This window comes from Antennarius striatus, chromosome 9 (genome assembly GCF_040054535.1).
Source record: "Antennarius striatus isolate MH-2024 chromosome 9, ASM4005453v1, whole genome shotgun sequence".
Taxonomy (NCBI): Eukaryota; Metazoa; Chordata; class Actinopteri; order Lophiiformes; family Antennariidae; genus Antennarius; species Antennarius striatus.
This window is the reverse complement of record NC_090784.1, coordinates 17,141,491-17,159,777: the sequence shown is the minus strand read 5'-3', so window position 1 is coordinate 17,159,777 and position 18,287 is coordinate 17,141,491. Positions and strand designations below refer to the sequence as shown.

Here is an 18,287-nt window from a genome sequence, read left to right as displayed (position 1 = left end):
ATCTATGAAAAGAACATTTATAGCAAACCAGCAAGGAATTGATATAAAATCATGTTTATTTCCATTTCAGATATAAACATATATCACAAAATATTGTTTGTTCTACTTGTTTAATACAGTTTTGTACACAGTAAAAGTGCTTTTGAATGACAAATCTAGAGTTTGAGTGTGTCTGAATCATATCTGAGACTGGTATGATAAAAGAAGCTTGGCTGAGGTCCACTGAGACAAGGCGTGTCCTGTTTCACCAGTCATGAATAAAGCTTCGATGAAGGGGCTTAACTTAATGCTAAAAGGGCCACAAAAAGCTAGAGGAAAGACGCAGGGTTGCTTGGTTAGTGAGAACTACAGTACTTCACTTTTTGTAACAGCTGCTTTGGTACTTAAAAGTTGGAAATTTTATGGCGGCGAACTGGTATTAATACAGCGCAAGTCAATTTTATAGCCGGTTAGTTCAGCTGGATTGTGCACTACTGTCTGCTCTAGAAACTAAATGCGATGTTTAAATGCTTGTTTGCAGAAATGATTACTGACTATAACAGAAACTGAGAAGCTTAAGAAACAAGGAACACCTTGTAATCAGCAAAACTCAAATCAAAAAAGACTGTTGCAGGATAAAATCTGATCAGTCCAGTTTAAAAACATTAAACCCATTACAGTATTACGTCACACACCAAAGACATACCTGTAATTCATTATAGAATATAGGATAAAAGAAGTAGCATATCTAAGAGAATGAGTTTGACATGCTGACAAGAACACATACAGTACTTACATTCTCATGTTATGCATTGTACAGCTTAACCTGGCAATAAAACAGTTCCAGCCTGGAAGCATCATAAGTTTGGCTCCCTGTATCTCTATTTCTCACTCATCTCGTAAAAGAAAGAACCAGCATGTAACCTCCTTAAAAAAACAGATTATTTAATGATGAAAGATGAAGCTTTTTTTGCTCACATTAACTAATGTTCATTAGTGAGCTTTGAAGGTGAGCATTTTGGGGATTCATTGTTGAGTTTGTGACAGCTGTTTTAAACCATTTATATTATTGCAAACATAATGTAAAAAAGAGAATAAGCATAATTTACCTAAATCACTGTTCCTTTAAAGATCTTAAAAGAAAGCATATAAATGCCCAAAAGTTCTTATAAAGTTTGAGATGAACTCTCATTCAAACATTTTTGTTGAAATTCTCTCCCAGAACTGTGCCGTCCGCTGCTCTCAGTAGTTTGACCCTGCCATCTCAAAGACTGATCTTTGGGACAGGAGGTAGAGTTCTTTGGTTGCTTTGGGTAAAACTGCTCAGGTGATAGCACCGTGCTGTGCTTGCATACTTTCATGCATGAGAGTCTCTAAAGTGAACAATACTTGGTTTCATGAGTTTTTTGTTCCACTTGGCACACGTAGCAGAATTACTGAATGCCATACTTTGTCTCCAGCTCCTCGGCTACCCATTGCAGGTGCATCTTTTTCAGTTGCTCTAACAACTCCTGCAACAAAGGCCAGTGCAGCATTCCCCCTGCACGGGACCCTCTCATAGCCCACAACCTCAGCATTTGGTAGTGGGCCTCTCGACAGGGTCGGTGGTCCACTTCTGCTTGTTCGATCTCCCTCTCCTTCACACCTAGACAACGCACCAGCTGCTTCACTTGCATCACGGGAACCATATCCAGCACCGTGTAAATCATGTCATGGACTGAGGAGGTGGGTGAAAACGGGAGAGGGGTTTGAGAGGAAGGAGACAAGAGTTAGTAGAAGTTTTCCATGTGTTTGAGATGATTGAGGCTATTGGTCTAAGGCGTACAATGTATCCTGTGTAGTTTAAAATGCACTCACTCTTGATTTCAAAGGGGACACAGTCCGGCAGATTGGACGGCTGCTCATGTTCCCTCATAGGACTTGGGGGTTCAGCCTTAACACTAACTGAAGCTTCCTCACTGTGAATTAAGACCTCCTGCAAAACAAGCACAAATCAGATTTTTGTGACATTCAATGTTCCTGAACCTGAGAAACACAAACAGAGTAAATTAGATTTGCTTACCTCACATGAGTCTGGGGAGACCTCAGTTTTTGGGGCTGGAGATTCCTTCAACTTCTTCTTGGTAGACCATTTTGTCACAAAGTGAGTGACTGCAGCCACAACCAAAGTCACAACTACAACTACGCAAACGATGTTGATGATGTACTCCGTCCCAAAATTTGGAGCTTTGTTATGAGAGGAAAGTGAAAATAAGAAAGAGGACAGGGAAATCAACACTTTAGATAGGCAACAATACAAAATATTATCATAAAAGGCATATCTGCAAAAAAATAAGGGATATTTCACTTATATGTAGAATTTCTGCAAATTTCATTGAGTCAATTTCTGACTTTATAAGCCCTCTTATTGAAATGACACTCAAGGAAGAAAATCAGAAGTACGTATGTACTTTTTCAACTGTGAACGCTCATTGTGAATATTGTTAATAAGCTTCGAACACAAATGTGTGAAAATGTGCACCTAAAATTGAACTGCTGTAGAAACCCTCTATGAGTTCTAATAGCTGTTTTCAGTATGATGTTCTTTGTTTTCTTACATATAAATGAGTCATAAGGAAGTTATATATGTTATTGCTTTACACTCCTCTTGGAATGAATTGGACAGAGGCCTGAAGACCTGTCTATGACTGATCTTTTCCAAAGCCTACTTACTCTAATCTTATCCCTTTACAAAATCCAACGACAATTCCGACAGTTATATCTAGTATGACCACTGGGCAGTGTCTCAATTGTATTTGTGTATTTAAGTCAAACGGCTGTAGTTCATCTCACACATCTCATGTACAGCCAGCATTAAGCACACCGCAGTCCCACAGCAACTCGATCGTCACTCTGGGAAACCAGTTTATTTCACCCACACAAAACTAACCACAGATTCACATCCTTGTTAGGACAGCCCACCTTTTGTATCCAGTGTGGGAAGTGATGGACAGTGATGTTCACAATCAGTGGTGCAACTGTGGAGAAAAAAAGAGGACGTTTCACAACATTGAGGAGGAAACAGAGCACATAATGAGGAAGTTATATACAAAATGGTGAACAGGCTTTCTCTAAAAAATAAAATAAAATAAATCATCTCCTTGTCAGCATGTCATAGGTTCCTAAAATGATTACGCAGAAAATTAGTACTATCGTAATTAAAATAGGGATAATGCTTCATCTGTCACAATCACCTTTAGTGGCAACATTCACATCCTTATATTAATAAGAGAGTAGATAAAAATTATGGGATACATCAGGAGGTTTCCTTTTTTAATCAAGAGATATTCTATTTGTATGATATCCCCTTGTCTGACTGATTCTTTAAATGTCTGAGACTCAGTCTTTCTGTCATGTTACTTGTATTTTCAGTTGCCAACAAATGGAAAGATTGAGCGACGTCAGCCGTGTTCTCCAAGTTTCGGTTCATCAAACCAACTTCCCCTTTAATGACTTTAAATGGAAGCATCAGAAAAACCAGGAACAATGGGAACAATGGCTGCACCAAAAGTTCTGATACTGTTGTATACTCACTTCTTGCAAGATTCACACATGTTGTTAACTCTGTAGTAGTTCTCTCGACATTCACACAAAGTGTTTTCTTCATGTGTACCTGTATGCAAAATTAATAAATCTGTTCAGAATGAACCTGAGGCATCAGCATCAATGGAGTTTTTATTTGTCTATATTCAATATGACCAGCTTTAAGCAAACTTAACAGCATTTAATTTAACACATCTTTAGAGCTTAAAACTTACATTTTTTTGTTTCCATTTCTCCAGGTCCACACTTTTTACATCGGAGACACTCATTTGTTACTGAATCAATTTTATAGTTGTAATAACCCTCTTCACAGCGACAGATAGTGTCCTTGCTCCTCTCACATTCTGATACCTGCACCTCATGATTTGACCCTGTATCCAGTTGAAAAAGAATACAAAAGGTGACCATTAGCAGATGCAACTGTGGAAATCAAACAGGGAAATCTGATTTTCTTAAAAAAACAAACTAATGTTACTCTACTTTTGCAGCGTTTACAAGTTCTGCAATTGGGGGAGTAGTTCATTTGGTCTGTATATTGTCCAGATGGGCAGGGTGCGCATGTACTTCTGTGATTCACCCCATGACATTCTTCTACAAGTTTTAAACCTGCAAAACAGGATTGTTGTATGTAAACCCAGTAAGAGTTTGCAGAATGGATCTGATTGTAGAAAAAAGTTGTGATATTTCAAATAATCATTATGTGTGAGGTTGCAGGAGGTCATGCAGTACCTGCATTGCACTTGTCGCAACAGATTCCACTGTCAGTGAGGTATTCCCAGGGACGACATGTCAACTCCTCTAAAGGATTTAACAAGGCCACCGATGGGAAGAACATGTACTGTAAAACAAAACAGAGTTAATATAAATTAATGTAGTCAGCATTAAGTTTTACTCTCCATCAAAAAAGCAGTTTTTATGAATAAATTCCGTTTCAAAGTATTCAGTGAATAACCCCAAGTTTGTCTCACCAGGAGTAGAATTGTGCTAACAAGTGTTTTTTTGCGCCATCTTCCTCTGTGGACACCCCCCTCCATTATCTTCCAGGTTTAACTTAATCCATCTGAGATGACCTGCAAGACAGACAACCTGTAAACACCAGGAAACACCACTGTAACGGCATAACAACGGCATTGTCTGTTATTTAACTGACAGGCAGACAACCATCTCTAATTAAACTATTTTAATGACCTAAATAACTTTGTTGAGCATTGACAACTAGATAGTTGATTTAATCAGTTCAGTTTAAAATTAAAGGGCATGTTTAGGATTTTATGTGACTACTATTTTTAGAATGGATTCATGATTAAAGTATTATTGCATTCATTAAACTGTACTGTACGTAACTTCGTAATGAATGATGAGCAAACAACGCCTTGTGGAAATAGACAACACTCCCTGTAACAAAGTCAAACTACGCTCCTTTCACTCAGTGAGGAGTTCAAGAGTGAACCACACAGGAGGCCGAGTCCTAAAGTTCTAACGTTCATAACTACATGACCTTTGCTCAAGTGTGTCCTCTGGGCCAGTTGGCCCCGTGACCCCCCCGGGACAATCCAAACATTCCAAACCAGATATTCAACAGTTTATTTGCACACCACTGTGTGACAGATGAAAACAGCAGACAGGTCTGAGCTACCACGTTGTCCTTCATGGGGGTGGGCTGAGGTTTCAGAGGCGGTTCTTGTCAAAAGGCTTAAACAAAAATGAAACAATCTGGAGATTAAAAAAAAAAACAGAGTCTGTCATGTGCTGTGCCGTATTGTGTCGTTTTGATACCGAATATGATTGTAAGTTACTGTCAGATTTTTTAAAAAAATCACATATTTATTGCATCAATACATTTATTGCTTATATACAACCATGATGGGCTTTTATTTAAGCCTGTGTCTACATTAATGAAATTGGTATAAGAAATATGACGTTATTTTCGTTTACATTGACATGATTTAAACATTTTGTGTGTATTCCTGACGGTGACTTCTCACGTTGTCTGATGTGTTGTTGTCTGTGACGAGGAAAGCTTTGACCACAGATCGGTGATGTTTATATGTTTCCACAGGAGGTTTTTTTTTAATCAATATTACACCAGATTTGTCCAAACTGGGTGAATATTCATGAAGGAAATAGTTGATGAAGGAATTACAAACACGCCGCTCCACGGAGCCACCCCAGTCCTGTTCCGTCACGTCCTGACATGTAGGTGAACTTTAACATTCTGGAAAACTTCAAAACTTCGACATTGCGCTTCATTCGATACAGATCACATTACTGTAAACTGCTTCAAAGATGTGGTTTCTGTTTACGTTTCGTCTCACTGGTTTCGATTCGGCTAAACACGCCACAAAACGGCCACCGCAAACCTCACACCTGATACGAAGCTTTTTTTTTTTCTTCTTACACGTCACACGCAGGTATTTCACCAACACTCACCTGGACAACCACTTCCACGGGCGCTATGTCTTTACTCCGGGTCCACAAAACGGCGCTGATATATAGTTTTATACACGAATTGGACAGAAAGTTGAGCGTCGCCACCGGCTGCGCCCCGTTCAGCTGAGCACGAGCGGAGGCGGACTCAGACGGGAAGTGACTGCGTCCCCGCCCAGTTCAAGGAATTGTAGAGACTGAGGTGATGAAAACACGCGACCCCTAATATTATTTTATTTACAGGTGCGCGCATCCGTCACAATGCACCTTCACTACAACACACGGCAGTGACTACCGTTAATTAACATTTTCTTTTTAATTCTGCATGAAAAGAAGTCTTGTAATATTACAGAGCCAGATTTTTGGTGCTCCATCAATCAAAATTTTAAAAACAGTGTCAATAATTCACGCAAAAAAAAAAAAAAAAAACAAGTCTTAAAATGTGCTATTTGCAATCATCAATTCCTGTAAAAATTAAAGCTCCTAATAGAATGAAAAGGGGATTTTTAAAGGGATAGTTAAAGGCTAGCTTACATGTCTATATAAAGTACAATGCGCATCTATAATTACATGCAGTATAATTAAAGGAAAGAATAGTCTGGAGTCAGCAGCGAGTATGTGACTTTGCTTAACAGAGTATAGATAGCAAAGCAAGATGAATGCTTCTACAGAAAAGCCACATCCTTCATCTATGACCTCTTCTTCTCTTTCTCACCAACTGTGTTACAGGCACACCAACATTGCATGCCAACACCATCAGATGTGTAAGACGTTTGAAATAAGTTTTCCCACATATGCACAAACACACACTCACATATACACTCATGCATGTGTTACATATTATTCAGTCATGACTGGCTCTGAGTCTGCAATCAGATTTTGTGTCTCAGTTTAAGTTGGAAATGGTTTCTGTTGAGTATCTGTTTACCTCAGTGCAGCACGGAGTGAGTTCGAAGGACAGATGATTTAATTCCTATTAAACACATAAGTTTTTACGGTCAGTCTAATTCTGAAACCCAAAGATAAGCAGAAGCAGGTTTGCTTTGAGTCAGTTCACATTTTGATGCTCAGTCATTTATCTCTTCAAGTCATCTTTGTACTCTGAGCGGTGCCACTCGCCGGAGCACCACCAGGCCTTTGAAGCAGCCACTTTCAGGTGTCGCCTAATCAAGATCATATAAACATGAATGAATTCTAACAGTTCAGAGGTCATTTGTTGAGAACTGATATTTTTGAAAAATGACAGGCATATTGACAAGAGCACGTAACAGTGGATGAGCCCAAGAAAAGTCTCGTAAATGTCTTGCTCAGGGACACCTAGAGTCCAATAGCAATGCAATCCAAAATGTTTCATACCTTTATTTAGTTTTGCAGTGTAACAGGTATTTACTTAGATGTTCTGCGTTTTAGACACTTAAAGTCACAAACGATGATACAGATAATAATGTTTCCTTCCACGCATTGAAAGTTTTTTCAGGCATTGAAATTAGAAGTAAGTCAGACATTTACCTTCAAATATTAAATTCTGTACATAGCATATCAAATCAGATTTGTTTTTTTTTGCACCTCCATTGCAATTGCATACTGTTTCATTGGAAAGCAGGCATGACAGATCATTCAAAACCACAAATTAGATATCTTTCATGACATTCAACATAAAACAACTGATGTAATTTGGTTTGTTAATAAAAATGTACTTGCTTACCCATGTAGTTTATATAGGTTGCAGTCTCCAGCAGCATAACTGTTCTTGAGAAATGTCTGAACTGCTTTCTGTTAGAACAACAGGATGTATTGATGTTAAATGAGTGTCGGCTTTCTACTGAAATGATCATGTCAGCTAAGTGTAAAATGGAGAAAAAGAGGCAGATGCAGCAATTTTGGGTTTTTTTTAGATAATAATTAGATTTTGAATGAAACGAGAAAGAGAGAGAATGCATGTGGAAAAAAGTGGAGGCTGAAGGAGGTCTGTTTTTGTGCAGAACCAAGGGGTCACAGCAAAGAGACAGAGAAATGATGGTAGGGCAGAGAAATTTCAGAATCCAGCAAAATTTCATCTTGAGTCATCACTTGACTTCTATGACTAACCTCCTGTCACACTTCTAGTCCACATTCAGTCTCTCACTCAGAGGGTCCCAGGTTATGTCTCGTCTCACCTTCCCATCTATGGTAAGTTAACATTTTCAACCATGCCTGTCAGATAGAGGGGTTATGTCCTGCAAGATTTCAGTTGATTTATAAATGTATTTGTCCACCAGGAAGATCTAAACTTAATGAAGTTTAACATCTATCATCAGTAGTCTCTTATGATGTGTGATTGTACAGCATATTGAGTAGCTTCACTGCTAAACTTGTGTCCATTGTGACTCGTTCTACAGCGCTATATTTCAAACATAAATACTGTTTTCTTTCATTCAATTTCTTTTGGTGTTAGTATATATCTGAAAATGGATGATTATTTTCCTCCCTTTGAACTTCTGAGTGTCCTCATCTCATTCTTCTTCTTGCATTTCTCTTTCTAGATGCAGCCACTCCATTATTTTCCCTCTATTCTCCTATGCAGTCTCTCTTTCCTCTCCTCTGTGCTTTCCATACAGTGCAATGAGAAGCAATATCCATGGCCACCGTTGAAGCCTGAATTCTGCTGTAATATGTGTCCACCAGGTAAAATTACATCTTGACATCTTGAGAGAAATCATGGTTTTGATGGCAACAGAAGACATCATTTGCTGTGGGTGTTTCAGGTAAACATTTGGTCCGTCGTCTTGATGATTGTCAAATTGAGTGTGACGATTGTGAGGGCAAGCGGTACATGGATACCTACACCAAGGAGCTGACCTGCAAATTCTGCAAAAATTGCGATCGACGTGAGTAATGTCACAACAAGATAAGACCTGAACTGTGTGAAAGACCTACTTTTAGACCAACCACTGAAACAGCCTTGGTAGACAACATCTTCTGTCCATAGTGTTACCAACATATCCTCTTGCTCACAACTCAGTACATTCTGTACTTTACCAATATGTAAATAATATTGTTTGACTACCGGAGTATCATATGTGTATTCTGAAGAAAAAAGTTGCAAAAGTTAAAGCCTTTAAATAGAGCTTTAACTACAGAAACACAAATGGTAGTTACTCAACTTATTTAATCCCTCTCTGTTTATTACGTCTCTTTCATTATTTTGTATATATCAGGTTGTGATGTGTGAGTGACTCATCATTTATGTCTCATCCTAATGATCAGCTCATCCAGTTAGAGCACAAAACCTTAGAGACGCCTTCTGAATGTTTCTCAATTCTGTCTGTAGATTGTTATTTCAGAGAAGTTTGCCCATAGAAACCCTTTAGTCAAACATACAGGGGGGTTTCCCATTCAGTGTGTCATGGTGGGATACAGTCAGAGAGAGAGAGACTAAAAGCAGAAGGGGATGGGGGGATGGGGGGTCTGCAAAACCCACCAGTTCAGGACGTTACTATGATGGGAATCTGCAGCAGAAATCATGCATGCATGGTATTAGCAGCTGTACCAGTAGCACAGCCCACCAACAGTGGCAAAGGCATGAAGAAGTAGACCATCATTGTGTCAGTGGAAAAAAAAAGAAGAAAAACACAGAAAAGTGGTAAACATCGGAAAGGTAGCAGACACAAATGTCATATCCTATGTTATTATTCACATTCACATTTTGTTACAGGTGAGCAAAAACATACTGTTATTTTTTTCTTCTTATTTTTAAATGTCACCGTGGAAAGCATATATGAGAAAACCACACCAGTGAGTGAGAGTATGTGATTCTCTCTGTCTGTAGGTAGAGGAGTATTTTAATGAAGTTTGACATTATGAAAACAGGGCTAAGATGTTTTTGCTCTACCTTGTAGCAGTGAACATTTTGCACGCAGAAAACATTAACAGCTGCTGGTGTTCGAGTGTTGATGATTCTCAAGTTAAGATGTGCATGACTGAAAGGAGCAATCATGCCACATATTTACAGCAAATTAAAATCATTTTCATATATTTTAAGTTCTCAAATCCCCTTAAACCAGTCACATAATCATTTATATCTACTGCTATGAGTGCATAATGCAGACACTCATAACTTTCCAACTTTTCTATTGCCATCATTTTAATGCATATCCTTTTATAATCCAGTATGGAACTCTAAAATAATGTGGTCATTTCATGACTTTTGCATTAATATGTTATTGTTTCAAAATGGAACAATGAATGACAGACAATGAAACGACCCTCTTAAGGCAGCTAAAACCGTTAGACGAGCACCAAAATCTCTAGATAAGTTTCTTCATGGTAAAATGTGATTTTTAAATAAGCAGTCAAATATAGAGTGAAGTCTCGCATTAAAATATGTGGGGTTATGCTTCTCACTGGCAGAATTTTGGATCGTTAATAACATTTAAACTGTAATTATAAAGGTATTTCAATGTCAGCACAGTGAAACATGAATGAAAGCATGAATATAGGGAAGATAATAAATTTAAAGACAAACATAATAAATTCCAATAAACTAATGGACTGGTATCTGTGTTTGAAGTCATGATTAGGCTTTAGCTGTAGGTAGTAATGGGCATTGACAATAGTAACATGTAGAACATTTATCAACTAGTGTCTGAAGTTCTTACATCAATCTAAATTACACAAAATCATATAATGAGTCATTTGCGCTTCAGAATACTCTTAATTAAATTGATTGTTAAAAACAGATTTTAGTGATGACAGATTTTAGGCTTCATGGGGTCGTGTCAGTAATTTTTGTTCACCTGCATTTTCAAGTATTTGTACATGAATGTCTCATCAAAGCCATATCCTTCTGTAGTGGGTCTTTAAGGTGGATCACTTGAGCTGTTTTGTGACTGAAAACTAAACTCATCTGGCATGTGCCACATAAGTCATTTTTGTTTTAACATTCCTTTCATATTTTTAAGGAAAGCTTTTTGTGCATTTTTCTATGTCACAATCAAACTCAGACTTATGATCATATGATTGTATATTCATTCTAAAGACACTTAAATGTTTTTTACAGCAAGCATGGAGTATAAGTCAAACTGTAACTCCACTCATAATGCTGAGTGCAGATGTAAATCTGGTTATGAATGCAAAGAGAAGCAGCCCTGCACACAGTGTGTTCCGATACCAACCACCAAACCCACCCTGCCTCCGTCCACTACAGGTACAGGTAGGACCCTTCCATTTTCAATCACATCTGACACACAGTTAATACCGGCAAGCTCAGCAGCATGAAATATTACACAAATGAAGTTCATGTTATTCTGTGCCTGCAAAAACAATCGTTTACTCTGCCTGTAGTAACACCCCCTTAGGGTGGTTTATGTGTCCCAATGACCCCAAGAGCTGTGCTGGTAGGGCCATTCAGGTCAGAAAATTTGGTCTGACACACAGGTAGCAGATTAGTAGGGTCCTAAAAATCCGTTTTTGATGGAAATAGAGGTACAGAAAGAGATGACAGGGCATCAGACACTGTTTCCTGAGGAGGCTGAGATCCTTTAACATCTGTACCGCCATGCTGAAGATGATTGACCACTATGTGGTGGCCAACTCTTTCCTCTACACTGTGGTGTGCTGAGTCAGTGGTCTGAGGGTGGCAGATGCCAACAGACTGAACAGACTGATCTGCAGGGCTGGTTTCATTGTTGGGATGAAGGCGGATGATGGTGGTGATGGAGAGGAGGATATCGAGCAAGTTAAAGGTCATCTTAGACAATTAGTACCATCCGCTGTACAGAACGTTGACTATACCTGTATATACTTTTAAATTCTCTTATTTATTCCAATTTTTTCTCTATTTATCCTGATCATTTCTCATGTTCTAATATTTTCTCTTGCACTGTCTTGAGCAGTGTAACTGTACGAAAAGCAGTTTCCCCTTTGGGAATTGAAGAAACATTCTAATTCTTATTCTGATTCTAATCCTGATTTCATCCAGAGGCAGATGGAGGGTAGGAAAAATTACAGTATGTGTGAATTTGTAAGCAGGGACTTAGAATATTAGCTGTAATGGGAGCTAACTGATACAATGGAAAGGAGAATGGCTTATAGAGTGTGTGTACAGGAAACCAATCTCTGAAAGAAGAAAATGTTAAGAGCATGCTGAAGGTTAAGCAAGTGTCACCCTGACCTTAACCCTTCACGGAGTGATCCATGTGAAGCGATAAATGTCATCAGTGCATATGCTGGTTGTGAGATGAAGGAGATTATCGGTGGAGTGGAGTGTGTTCCCAAGCATGAAAGAGTGGTAATTGGAGTGGTTTTTAACAGGTATGTTGGTGAAGTGGACAGAGATGATGGGGAAGTAATTGGTAGATATGGAGAACAATGTGGAAGGACATGATAGAGGATGGAACTGGCTACTGTGAAAAAGCATATTTTTGGTTTCTCTCATACTTTTAGGAAAATCTTCTATGTCACTCAAACTCAGAATTATAATCATATCTTTGTATTTTAATGACATCGATTGTTTTTTGTTTTTTTTTAACAGCAAACATGGAGTATAAGTCAGACTGTAACTCCACTCATAATGCTGAGTGCAGATGTAAATCTGGTTATGAATGCAAAGAGAAGCCCTGCAAACAGTGTGTTCCGATACCAACCACCAAACCCACCCTGCCTCCATCCACTACAGGTACAGGTAGGACCCTCCCATGTTCAATCATGACACACAGTTAATACCAGCAAGCTCAGCAGAGTGAGTTGCATGAAATACAGTATAATACAAAAGAAGGTTAATGTTGTTCTGTGTCGGCATAAATACTCAATTTACTAAACTTGGCGATGATAATATGTTTTAAAGGAGGTACTTTTTAAAGTTAGACTGTGATTGATGTTGTCTTTCATCAGTTTTGCAGAATACAACACTTTTTCCATCTTTTTATACTTTGGTACGAAAACATCTGCATAAGAGTCTGCATTCTTTTTTTAAATTTTCCTTGCTACATCTCTGTTGATTGATGAGTGGTTATTCAGAACCTCTGCCACATTGCAGAACAGCCATCAAATTATTACGTAATTATTAACGATAATACAAAAAAAACTTGTTCTTAATGACTAAGAGCAGCATAAGTGAAGAGTGCACACAAATCAACTGGGTAAATTGTGAAACATGTTATGTGACTGCAAAACCAGATAGTCTGATCAGCTTTTTTTTTTTTTAAAAAGAAACCTCTGGGGGAATCACAGTAAATAATCTGAACCAAGGACAGTTTCATCGTTTCACAGGATTATCAAACGGAGCTGATTTTACTGTCTTCCCTCCCTTCAGCCCTGAAAACTAGAAATACTTGAAATTCTTCTTGCGTGGGTGTTCAAGTTTGTACTTCAGGATGTTTCTTTTGCACATTCTTGCAGATGCAGCGGGGTCTCTCGTGATAATTGGCCTTCTGTCTGCAGGAATTGCTGTTATTCTTGTAACCAAAATCAAACCTTTTCTACACTGGATCAGATCAAAACATGGTTAGTACATTCTTGTTTAGAAACAGATGGCAATTCACCCACTTACAAATAGAGGAGGCACATTGAGCATAAGGCTTTTATTAATTTATGTGTGTTTTTAATCTTAAAAACAAAACAAAAAAACCCCTTCCCTTGTGGTCTTGTTGCTCAGGCTCCCTGATGGCTGACTCATGCCCACCAGTGGCCCCTTGCTCCGAGGATGAAGAAGTTTCCAGGCCTGTGCAGGAGGCCGGAAATGTTCCAAAACTCAAATCAGATCCTGAAATTGGATTATGTACACTTTTACAGACCAACATTCAGTAATTTAGAGAATCTCTCACTGCTTCTCAACATTCAATACAAATTCAGACCAGAGTAACTGAACTCGTTCAGATGAATGAACAACACAGATATTCATTTCAAGATTAATGGTATCTCCTGAGAGGAAACATGGCAGTTTGATATCTGTCATGTTTTAAAGACAGAGTTCAGAATCACAGTCGTTATGGTAAATGTGATGTGACTGATGGTCATGCATGAGCTAGGAACTTTGCATCATGATGTAACACTGTGGTATGTAGTGGCACAAGTTTTTAACCGTTACACATTTTTACATCACTTTTGTATATAGACATTTCACTGCAGTTACACCATTGGATTCTACGAATGGTTAAGTGTTTTTGACATGGATACATTTTGATTACTTCTACTATATTTTAATTCTAAATAACATTTTATTGCAATTGAAACATCTAATTAAAGATTCCAACACTTTACAGAGAACTGACAGACAGCATATTAAGGACTTTAAATTATAATTTACAAAGGATTTCCAGTTATTCCTCACAGTCCTGCTGCATATCCAACAAGATTTCTTGGAAACTAAAGATAAAAATTATTTCTGTAGAACATCGTGGTTCCCAGTGTGAATGAATCCGCACCACTCTCTCCTGGGGTTTCACACAGAACCGCCTTGATACCAGCGGTCATAACATCCAACATTACTCTTTAGAGATTTTTACAGTGCATCATAGAACCTCCTCTCTTGACAAGTGGCAGTCCTTCCCCTGCTCCTGTGAGGGAAACAAAATGCTGTCAGCCTCTTCATTCTGCTCCTCCTCAGAAGGATGAACACTGGGAGAGGAAGTCGGTGGAAACACAGGACAGTCGCCCTCATCTTCTTTGGCCCTCCTCTTCTCAGCTGTCTTCCCACCTTCTATTGTAGAACCAACTTGGCCTGTAAATTGATTTATCAAGCTAAAGATGACCAACCTCGGATTGTGGACATGGACTGGACCTACAGAGACAAAAACAAGCAAAGAGTGCATTGAAAGGAATGTTTTTATTGATCTCTAGACAGGTATTGGGATACAGCGTACAGGCTGATGAAAATTCAAATCAAGCCAGAAAAAACAGAAGCATAGTTTGCTTTTTTTTTCTTTTCTCAGTGATGTGATAAACCGAGTCAATTATATCACATAAAAGTATTCGCTTCAATCGTCAGTACCCAGATTGGCTGCTGGGAGGGATGGCTGCTGCTGCTGCTTTGTACTGAACGAGTCTCTGGAGAACCAATGAATCGGCTTCTTTGATTTATGGGGGGCCCCTTCACAACCCTAAAAAAGAGCATGGCCATCAACAAAATAAAATTCTGCCTTACAATAAAAGTGTGTTTAAGAAAGAATGAATTTTTGAAATCAATGGCCTACCTTATCAGATGCTACCATTGCAATACCTGGAAAAAAGTATAGAAATTAGTTAATAAGAAGTTTTCCACACGCACCAGCAGTGATTCAACGTGTATATGGTTTACGTAGTTAATAACCATCTATATTTGAAGAAAATGCAAAAAAGCCTGTCCATCTTACCTTTCTTGAAACATGATTCATCTCTAGGGTTACAGACAAAGTACAGGATCACAAGGGCCAAGCATCCCACGACCACCACTGGACATAAGATGGCTGAGAGCTTAATACTACTGTCTGGGAAAATGAAACCAGATTGAGAGTCTACATGTCAACACATTGGGGATTTTAGCTACATGTTCATTTTCATGATGCTCTGCTGCTGATGTGAAGCAATAATAATAATAATAGCAATAAAGGGAAGAGTATCATCATTACAATTTTAAATTAGAGTTCAATTTTGTGCTAAGCCGTCCAATTGAGATATTTCAAAGGAAACCTCAAGCATGTCTAAATTCTACGGGTATAAGCCGTCGAATTTAGACGTTTTTATCAAAGCCTGGAAGTGAAATGTCTGAATTTAATCCATCATCAGCTGTCATGTATTCCTCCCCTGGGGATCATGAATACAAACTCTTGTGGTAATCTGTGTAGTGCTTTTTGTTGTATTTCTATATTTCTTTAAGGAACTGTATTCACTTTTGGCCCCCAGACAATAAAAATTACTTGAAGGTAATTACTTGAAGGTCTTTCCTATATTTGTTTCACCGTAACCCCAACATTCACCTGTTTTCAGCTGTGTGCCATTTCCGACTGACTGAGAGCCACACCTATGAGAAGTAAGGGCACGTAATTAATATTTTAATGTTCTCAAATATGCACCTTATAAATTAATACAGATTACATTTAATATATGTCACTATATATTCTCATAAGACAAGTATAATCCACCTAGACTGAAAGTACCACGTGAATCCAGGGTTATTAATACTACACTGAATCAAAGGAAATGCATGACTCACTTAGGAAATTGGCAGGGTTTTGCAGAAATGCTGTTACGTTCTGGGGAAGCAGAGGAAGGCGTGTGTTTATCTTCGCCTGAGATAATGGCTTGTGCCTCTGCAGAAGGAAAACATCACAGGTATGGGTTCAGATTTTTAAAACACAAAAATAAATCTCACTGACAGCTCATGGAAACAGAAGCAGATAAACACAGGAATCTAGACATGATAAGGTATTTTTTGCTATTTTTTACAAACAAAAATACAAACCAAACAAATATACTCAGGAATTTGGAAGTTTCAAGGTAAAATGTGTTCCCTGCAAATGTATAACAGAGCAAGCCAAAGCATCACATAAAAGTTGAGACCAAAGAAATCTGTGGCTTATTTTTTTACACGCTTTGTTCTTTTAAAATGTCTCAGCAGAACATCCATGCTTGTAAACATCTTCTTACTGTCATCCTCTCTTGAGGCACTCAACACTTCCACCTTACTACAAGGTGAAGGAAAGTTGTTTTTTTTTACTGTACTGTATGAACTCTGCTACTGACCCACTATGCTGTCTTTTTTGCTTTACTTTTCATGTGGTTAAGATTGCTTTTCTTGCTCTCATTTGATCAAATGTCTTAATGTGTTTATCAGCCTTTTACAGTCAGTAAAAACTTTTAAAGTTCTGTACATCCTGTTCACCATTACGCCCCCTCCTGGTTGGGGCGTGTCTCATATGACAGAACTGTAAGTGTACTGCTCTGCATTTACCAGTTGTGTTGATTTCCTTGATTCTCTCACAATATCTGCATTTTGCGGAGTGTGAGACCCTGTCAGTACATCTGAAACCATCCTCACAGACACACTTCACATTAGATGTACTGGTGCAGCTCTGAACCACCTTCAGATGAAAAACTGAGGCAGAGGAAGACAGAAAGAATTTTTAGTATATTTGAACACTGCAAAAGGATTTAGAGAAATTTATATTATATATTATTTTACACAAACACATCTCTGCTATCATCAATGTCCTTGTAACACTTGTGACCTGGTCTGCAGTCTCCAGAGCACCAGTGACATCTTTCTTCCCTGTTCAGCTGAGTTGTGTAACTTCCTTCAGGGCAGGGTTTGCATTCTGTGCACGATTTCTGAAACTGACCTGACAGAACCGCAAGAGACAAACGAAAGCTACCGCATGAGAGACTGAGTCTGCTCATCCAACATTTATATTAAAGGCGGATGTAGCTATTTAGCATAATTTCCTGTACATTGTGCTTTTTTTAAATCAGGTTAGAATGGAAAAAAAATGTTTAAAAAAAGGTGATAATCCTTTTTCTGATGTTAACCTCGGTGCATAATTCCACATTTCAAACATGCTCTATCAACTAATAGCAATAAAAAAATATTTAAAAAAATAAAGAAACTCTTACATATAAGAGAGTTTTCTTACCTGCAGGGCACATTTTACACTCTCTGCCATCATAATGGGTCAACTCTGTCTGTTCACACATACAAATACAATTACAAAAAAGCACTATATGATTAACTTCTTCATACATGTGCACCCATAGTTAAAAGATTTGAAAGTTTGACTTGTGCTTCACTTTTTAAGTTAATGTTATTTATGCAGGATAAATCATTCTGGTTGTTAAAATGAAGAGAAAGGACATAGTTACCGTTGGAAAAGTAAGCACCGACCATGTAGATAACGTCAAGACAGTCACAAAATATTGTAGAAGATGCATCCTAAGAGGAAACATTTAGAAAACATTCATTTAAGCAGCAGATGATTGGGAAAAAAGCAAATATTCAAGGGTTGAACACATTCTGTAAAAATAAAATCCTTGTAATCCTTTGATAAGAAAAATAATCATTTGTACCTGTTTACTTCTGTCTTTTGCTGTCTTTCTTCTTATTCAAGGTGCTTCTGTTTTTCTCTTTGTCTTCTCACTCACTCTACCCATCCTCTGTGTCACTGTTTCCTTACCTGGTTACATCTTCCTGTCTTCCACACCCACTCAGCTTTACCAATCTGCTTCTGTCCCGTTTCCACCAGTTCAGCTCTCACATGGACCCATCAGCACCGTGACTAAAAGATCTGCACCAAGGACTCATTATTTACTATTTATAACTTATTACTCAATACTTTCCGGGCAAACAGTAA

At 38.2% G+C, this 18,287-nt stretch overlaps 3 protein-coding genes across 10 annotated transcripts; 1 reads left to right on the top strand and 2 right to left on the bottom strand.

The window, feature by feature from the left end:
* Positions 1-37: 37 nt before the first annotated feature.
* tnfrsf1a (tumor necrosis factor receptor superfamily, member 1a) lies at positions 38-6,130 on the bottom strand. Of its 2 annotated transcripts, none has more exons than XM_068323382.1 (10): positions 5,992-6,130; positions 4,530-4,631; positions 4,291-4,399; positions 4,042-4,167; positions 3,777-3,932; positions 3,553-3,631; positions 2,941-2,996; positions 2,042-2,205; positions 1,837-1,954; positions 38-1,696 (listed from the first exon to the last, which is right to left on the bottom strand). In XM_068323382.1, the coding sequence occupies exons 2-10, from the start codon at positions 4,593-4,595 to the stop codon at positions 1,413-1,415; spliced, it is 1,158 nt and encodes a 385-aa protein (XP_068179483.1). In that variant the 5' UTR covers positions 4,596-4,631; positions 5,992-6,130; the 3' UTR covers positions 38-1,412. The 2 variants fall into 2 exon arrangements, with proteins under 2 accessions (XP_068179483.1, XP_068179484.1); XM_068323383.1 differs by having other exon boundaries at positions 4,530-4,647; positions 5,992-6,092.
* Positions 6,052-13,774, top strand: LOC137601275 (CD27 antigen-like). 5 transcript variants are annotated; one of them, XM_068323390.1, is made up of 10 exons: positions 6,052-6,190; positions 6,718-6,752; positions 7,971-8,007; positions 8,095-8,157; positions 8,511-8,652; positions 8,733-8,855; positions 11,027-11,179; positions 12,500-12,649; positions 13,366-13,470; positions 13,622-13,774. In XM_068323390.1, exons 2-10 carry the CDS (start codon positions 6,733-6,735, stop codon positions 13,771-13,773), a joined length of 945 nt encoding a protein of 314 aa, XP_068179491.1. In that variant the 5' UTR covers positions 6,052-6,190; positions 6,718-6,732; the 3' UTR covers position 13,774. The 5 variants fall into 5 exon arrangements, with proteins under 5 accessions (XP_068179491.1, XP_068179492.1, XP_068179490.1 ...); XM_068323391.1 differs by lacking the exon at positions 6,718-6,752 and having other exon boundaries at positions 6,109-6,190; XM_068323389.1 differs by lacking the exons at positions 6,052-6,190; positions 6,718-6,752 and having other exon boundaries at positions 7,895-8,007; positions 11,027-11,173.
* Positions 13,775-14,472: 698 nt separating this feature from the next.
* Positions 14,473-18,086, bottom strand: si:dkey-260g12.1 (tumor necrosis factor receptor superfamily member 5). 3 transcript variants are annotated; one of them, XM_068323384.1, is made up of 11 exons: positions 18,004-18,086; positions 17,800-17,869; positions 17,574-17,622; positions 17,172-17,282; positions 16,895-17,038; positions 16,157-16,253; positions 15,921-15,964; positions 15,318-15,431; positions 15,159-15,184; positions 14,957-15,065; positions 14,473-14,746 (listed from the first exon to the last, which is right to left on the bottom strand). In XM_068323384.1, the coding sequence occupies exons 2-11, from the start codon at positions 17,866-17,868 to the stop codon at positions 14,478-14,480; spliced, it is 1,032 nt and encodes a 343-aa protein (XP_068179485.1). In that variant the 5' UTR covers position 17,869; positions 18,004-18,086; the 3' UTR covers positions 14,473-14,477. The 3 variants fall into 3 exon arrangements, with proteins under 3 accessions (XP_068179485.1, XP_068179486.1, XP_068179487.1); XM_068323385.1 differs by having other exon boundaries at positions 17,574-17,618; XM_068323386.1 differs by lacking the exons at positions 17,172-17,282; positions 17,574-17,622.
* Positions 18,087-18,287: the final 201 nt, after the last annotated feature.

Excerpts from the sequence above, each read along its gene's own strand:
- LOC137601275 (XM_068323387.1), top strand. The coding sequence starts at position 7,927 with ATGTGGAAAAAAGTGGAGGCTGAAGGAGGTCTGTTTTTGTGCAGAACC. Across the intron at positions 8,008-8,094 it reads AAAGAGACAGAGAAATGATG|TCCACATTCAGTCTCTCACT; the intron begins GTAGGGCAGAGA and ends TCACACTTCTAG. Across the intron at positions 8,856-11,026 it reads CTGCAAAAATTGCGATCGAC|CAAGCATGGAGTATAAGTCA; the intron begins GTGAGTAATGTC and ends TGTTTTTTACAG.
- tnfrsf1a (XM_068323382.1), bottom strand. The coding sequence starts at position 4,595 with ATGGAGGGGGGTGTCCACAGAGGAAGATGGCGCAAAAAAACACTTGTT. Across the intron at positions 3,933-4,041 it reads AACTTGTAAACGCTGCAAAA|GGTCAAATCATGAGGTGCAG; the intron begins GTAGAGTAACAT and ends AACTGGATACAG. Across the intron at positions 2,206-2,940 it reads TCCCACACTGGATACAAAAG|CTCCAAATTTTGGGACGGAG; the intron begins GTGGGCTGTCCT and ends CTCATAACAAAG.
- si:dkey-260g12.1 (XM_068323384.1), bottom strand. The coding sequence starts at position 17,868 with ATGCATCTTCTACAATATTTTGTGACTGTCTTGACGTTATCTACATGG. Across the intron at positions 16,254-16,894 it reads CAAGGAAATCAACACAACTG|AGGCACAAGCCATTATCTCA; the intron begins GTAAATGCAGAG and ends TTCCTTCTGCAG. Across the intron at positions 14,747-14,956 it reads CCTCCCAGCAGCCAATCTGG|GTCCAGTCCATGTCCACAAT; the intron begins GTACTGACGATT and ends TTGTCTCTGTAG.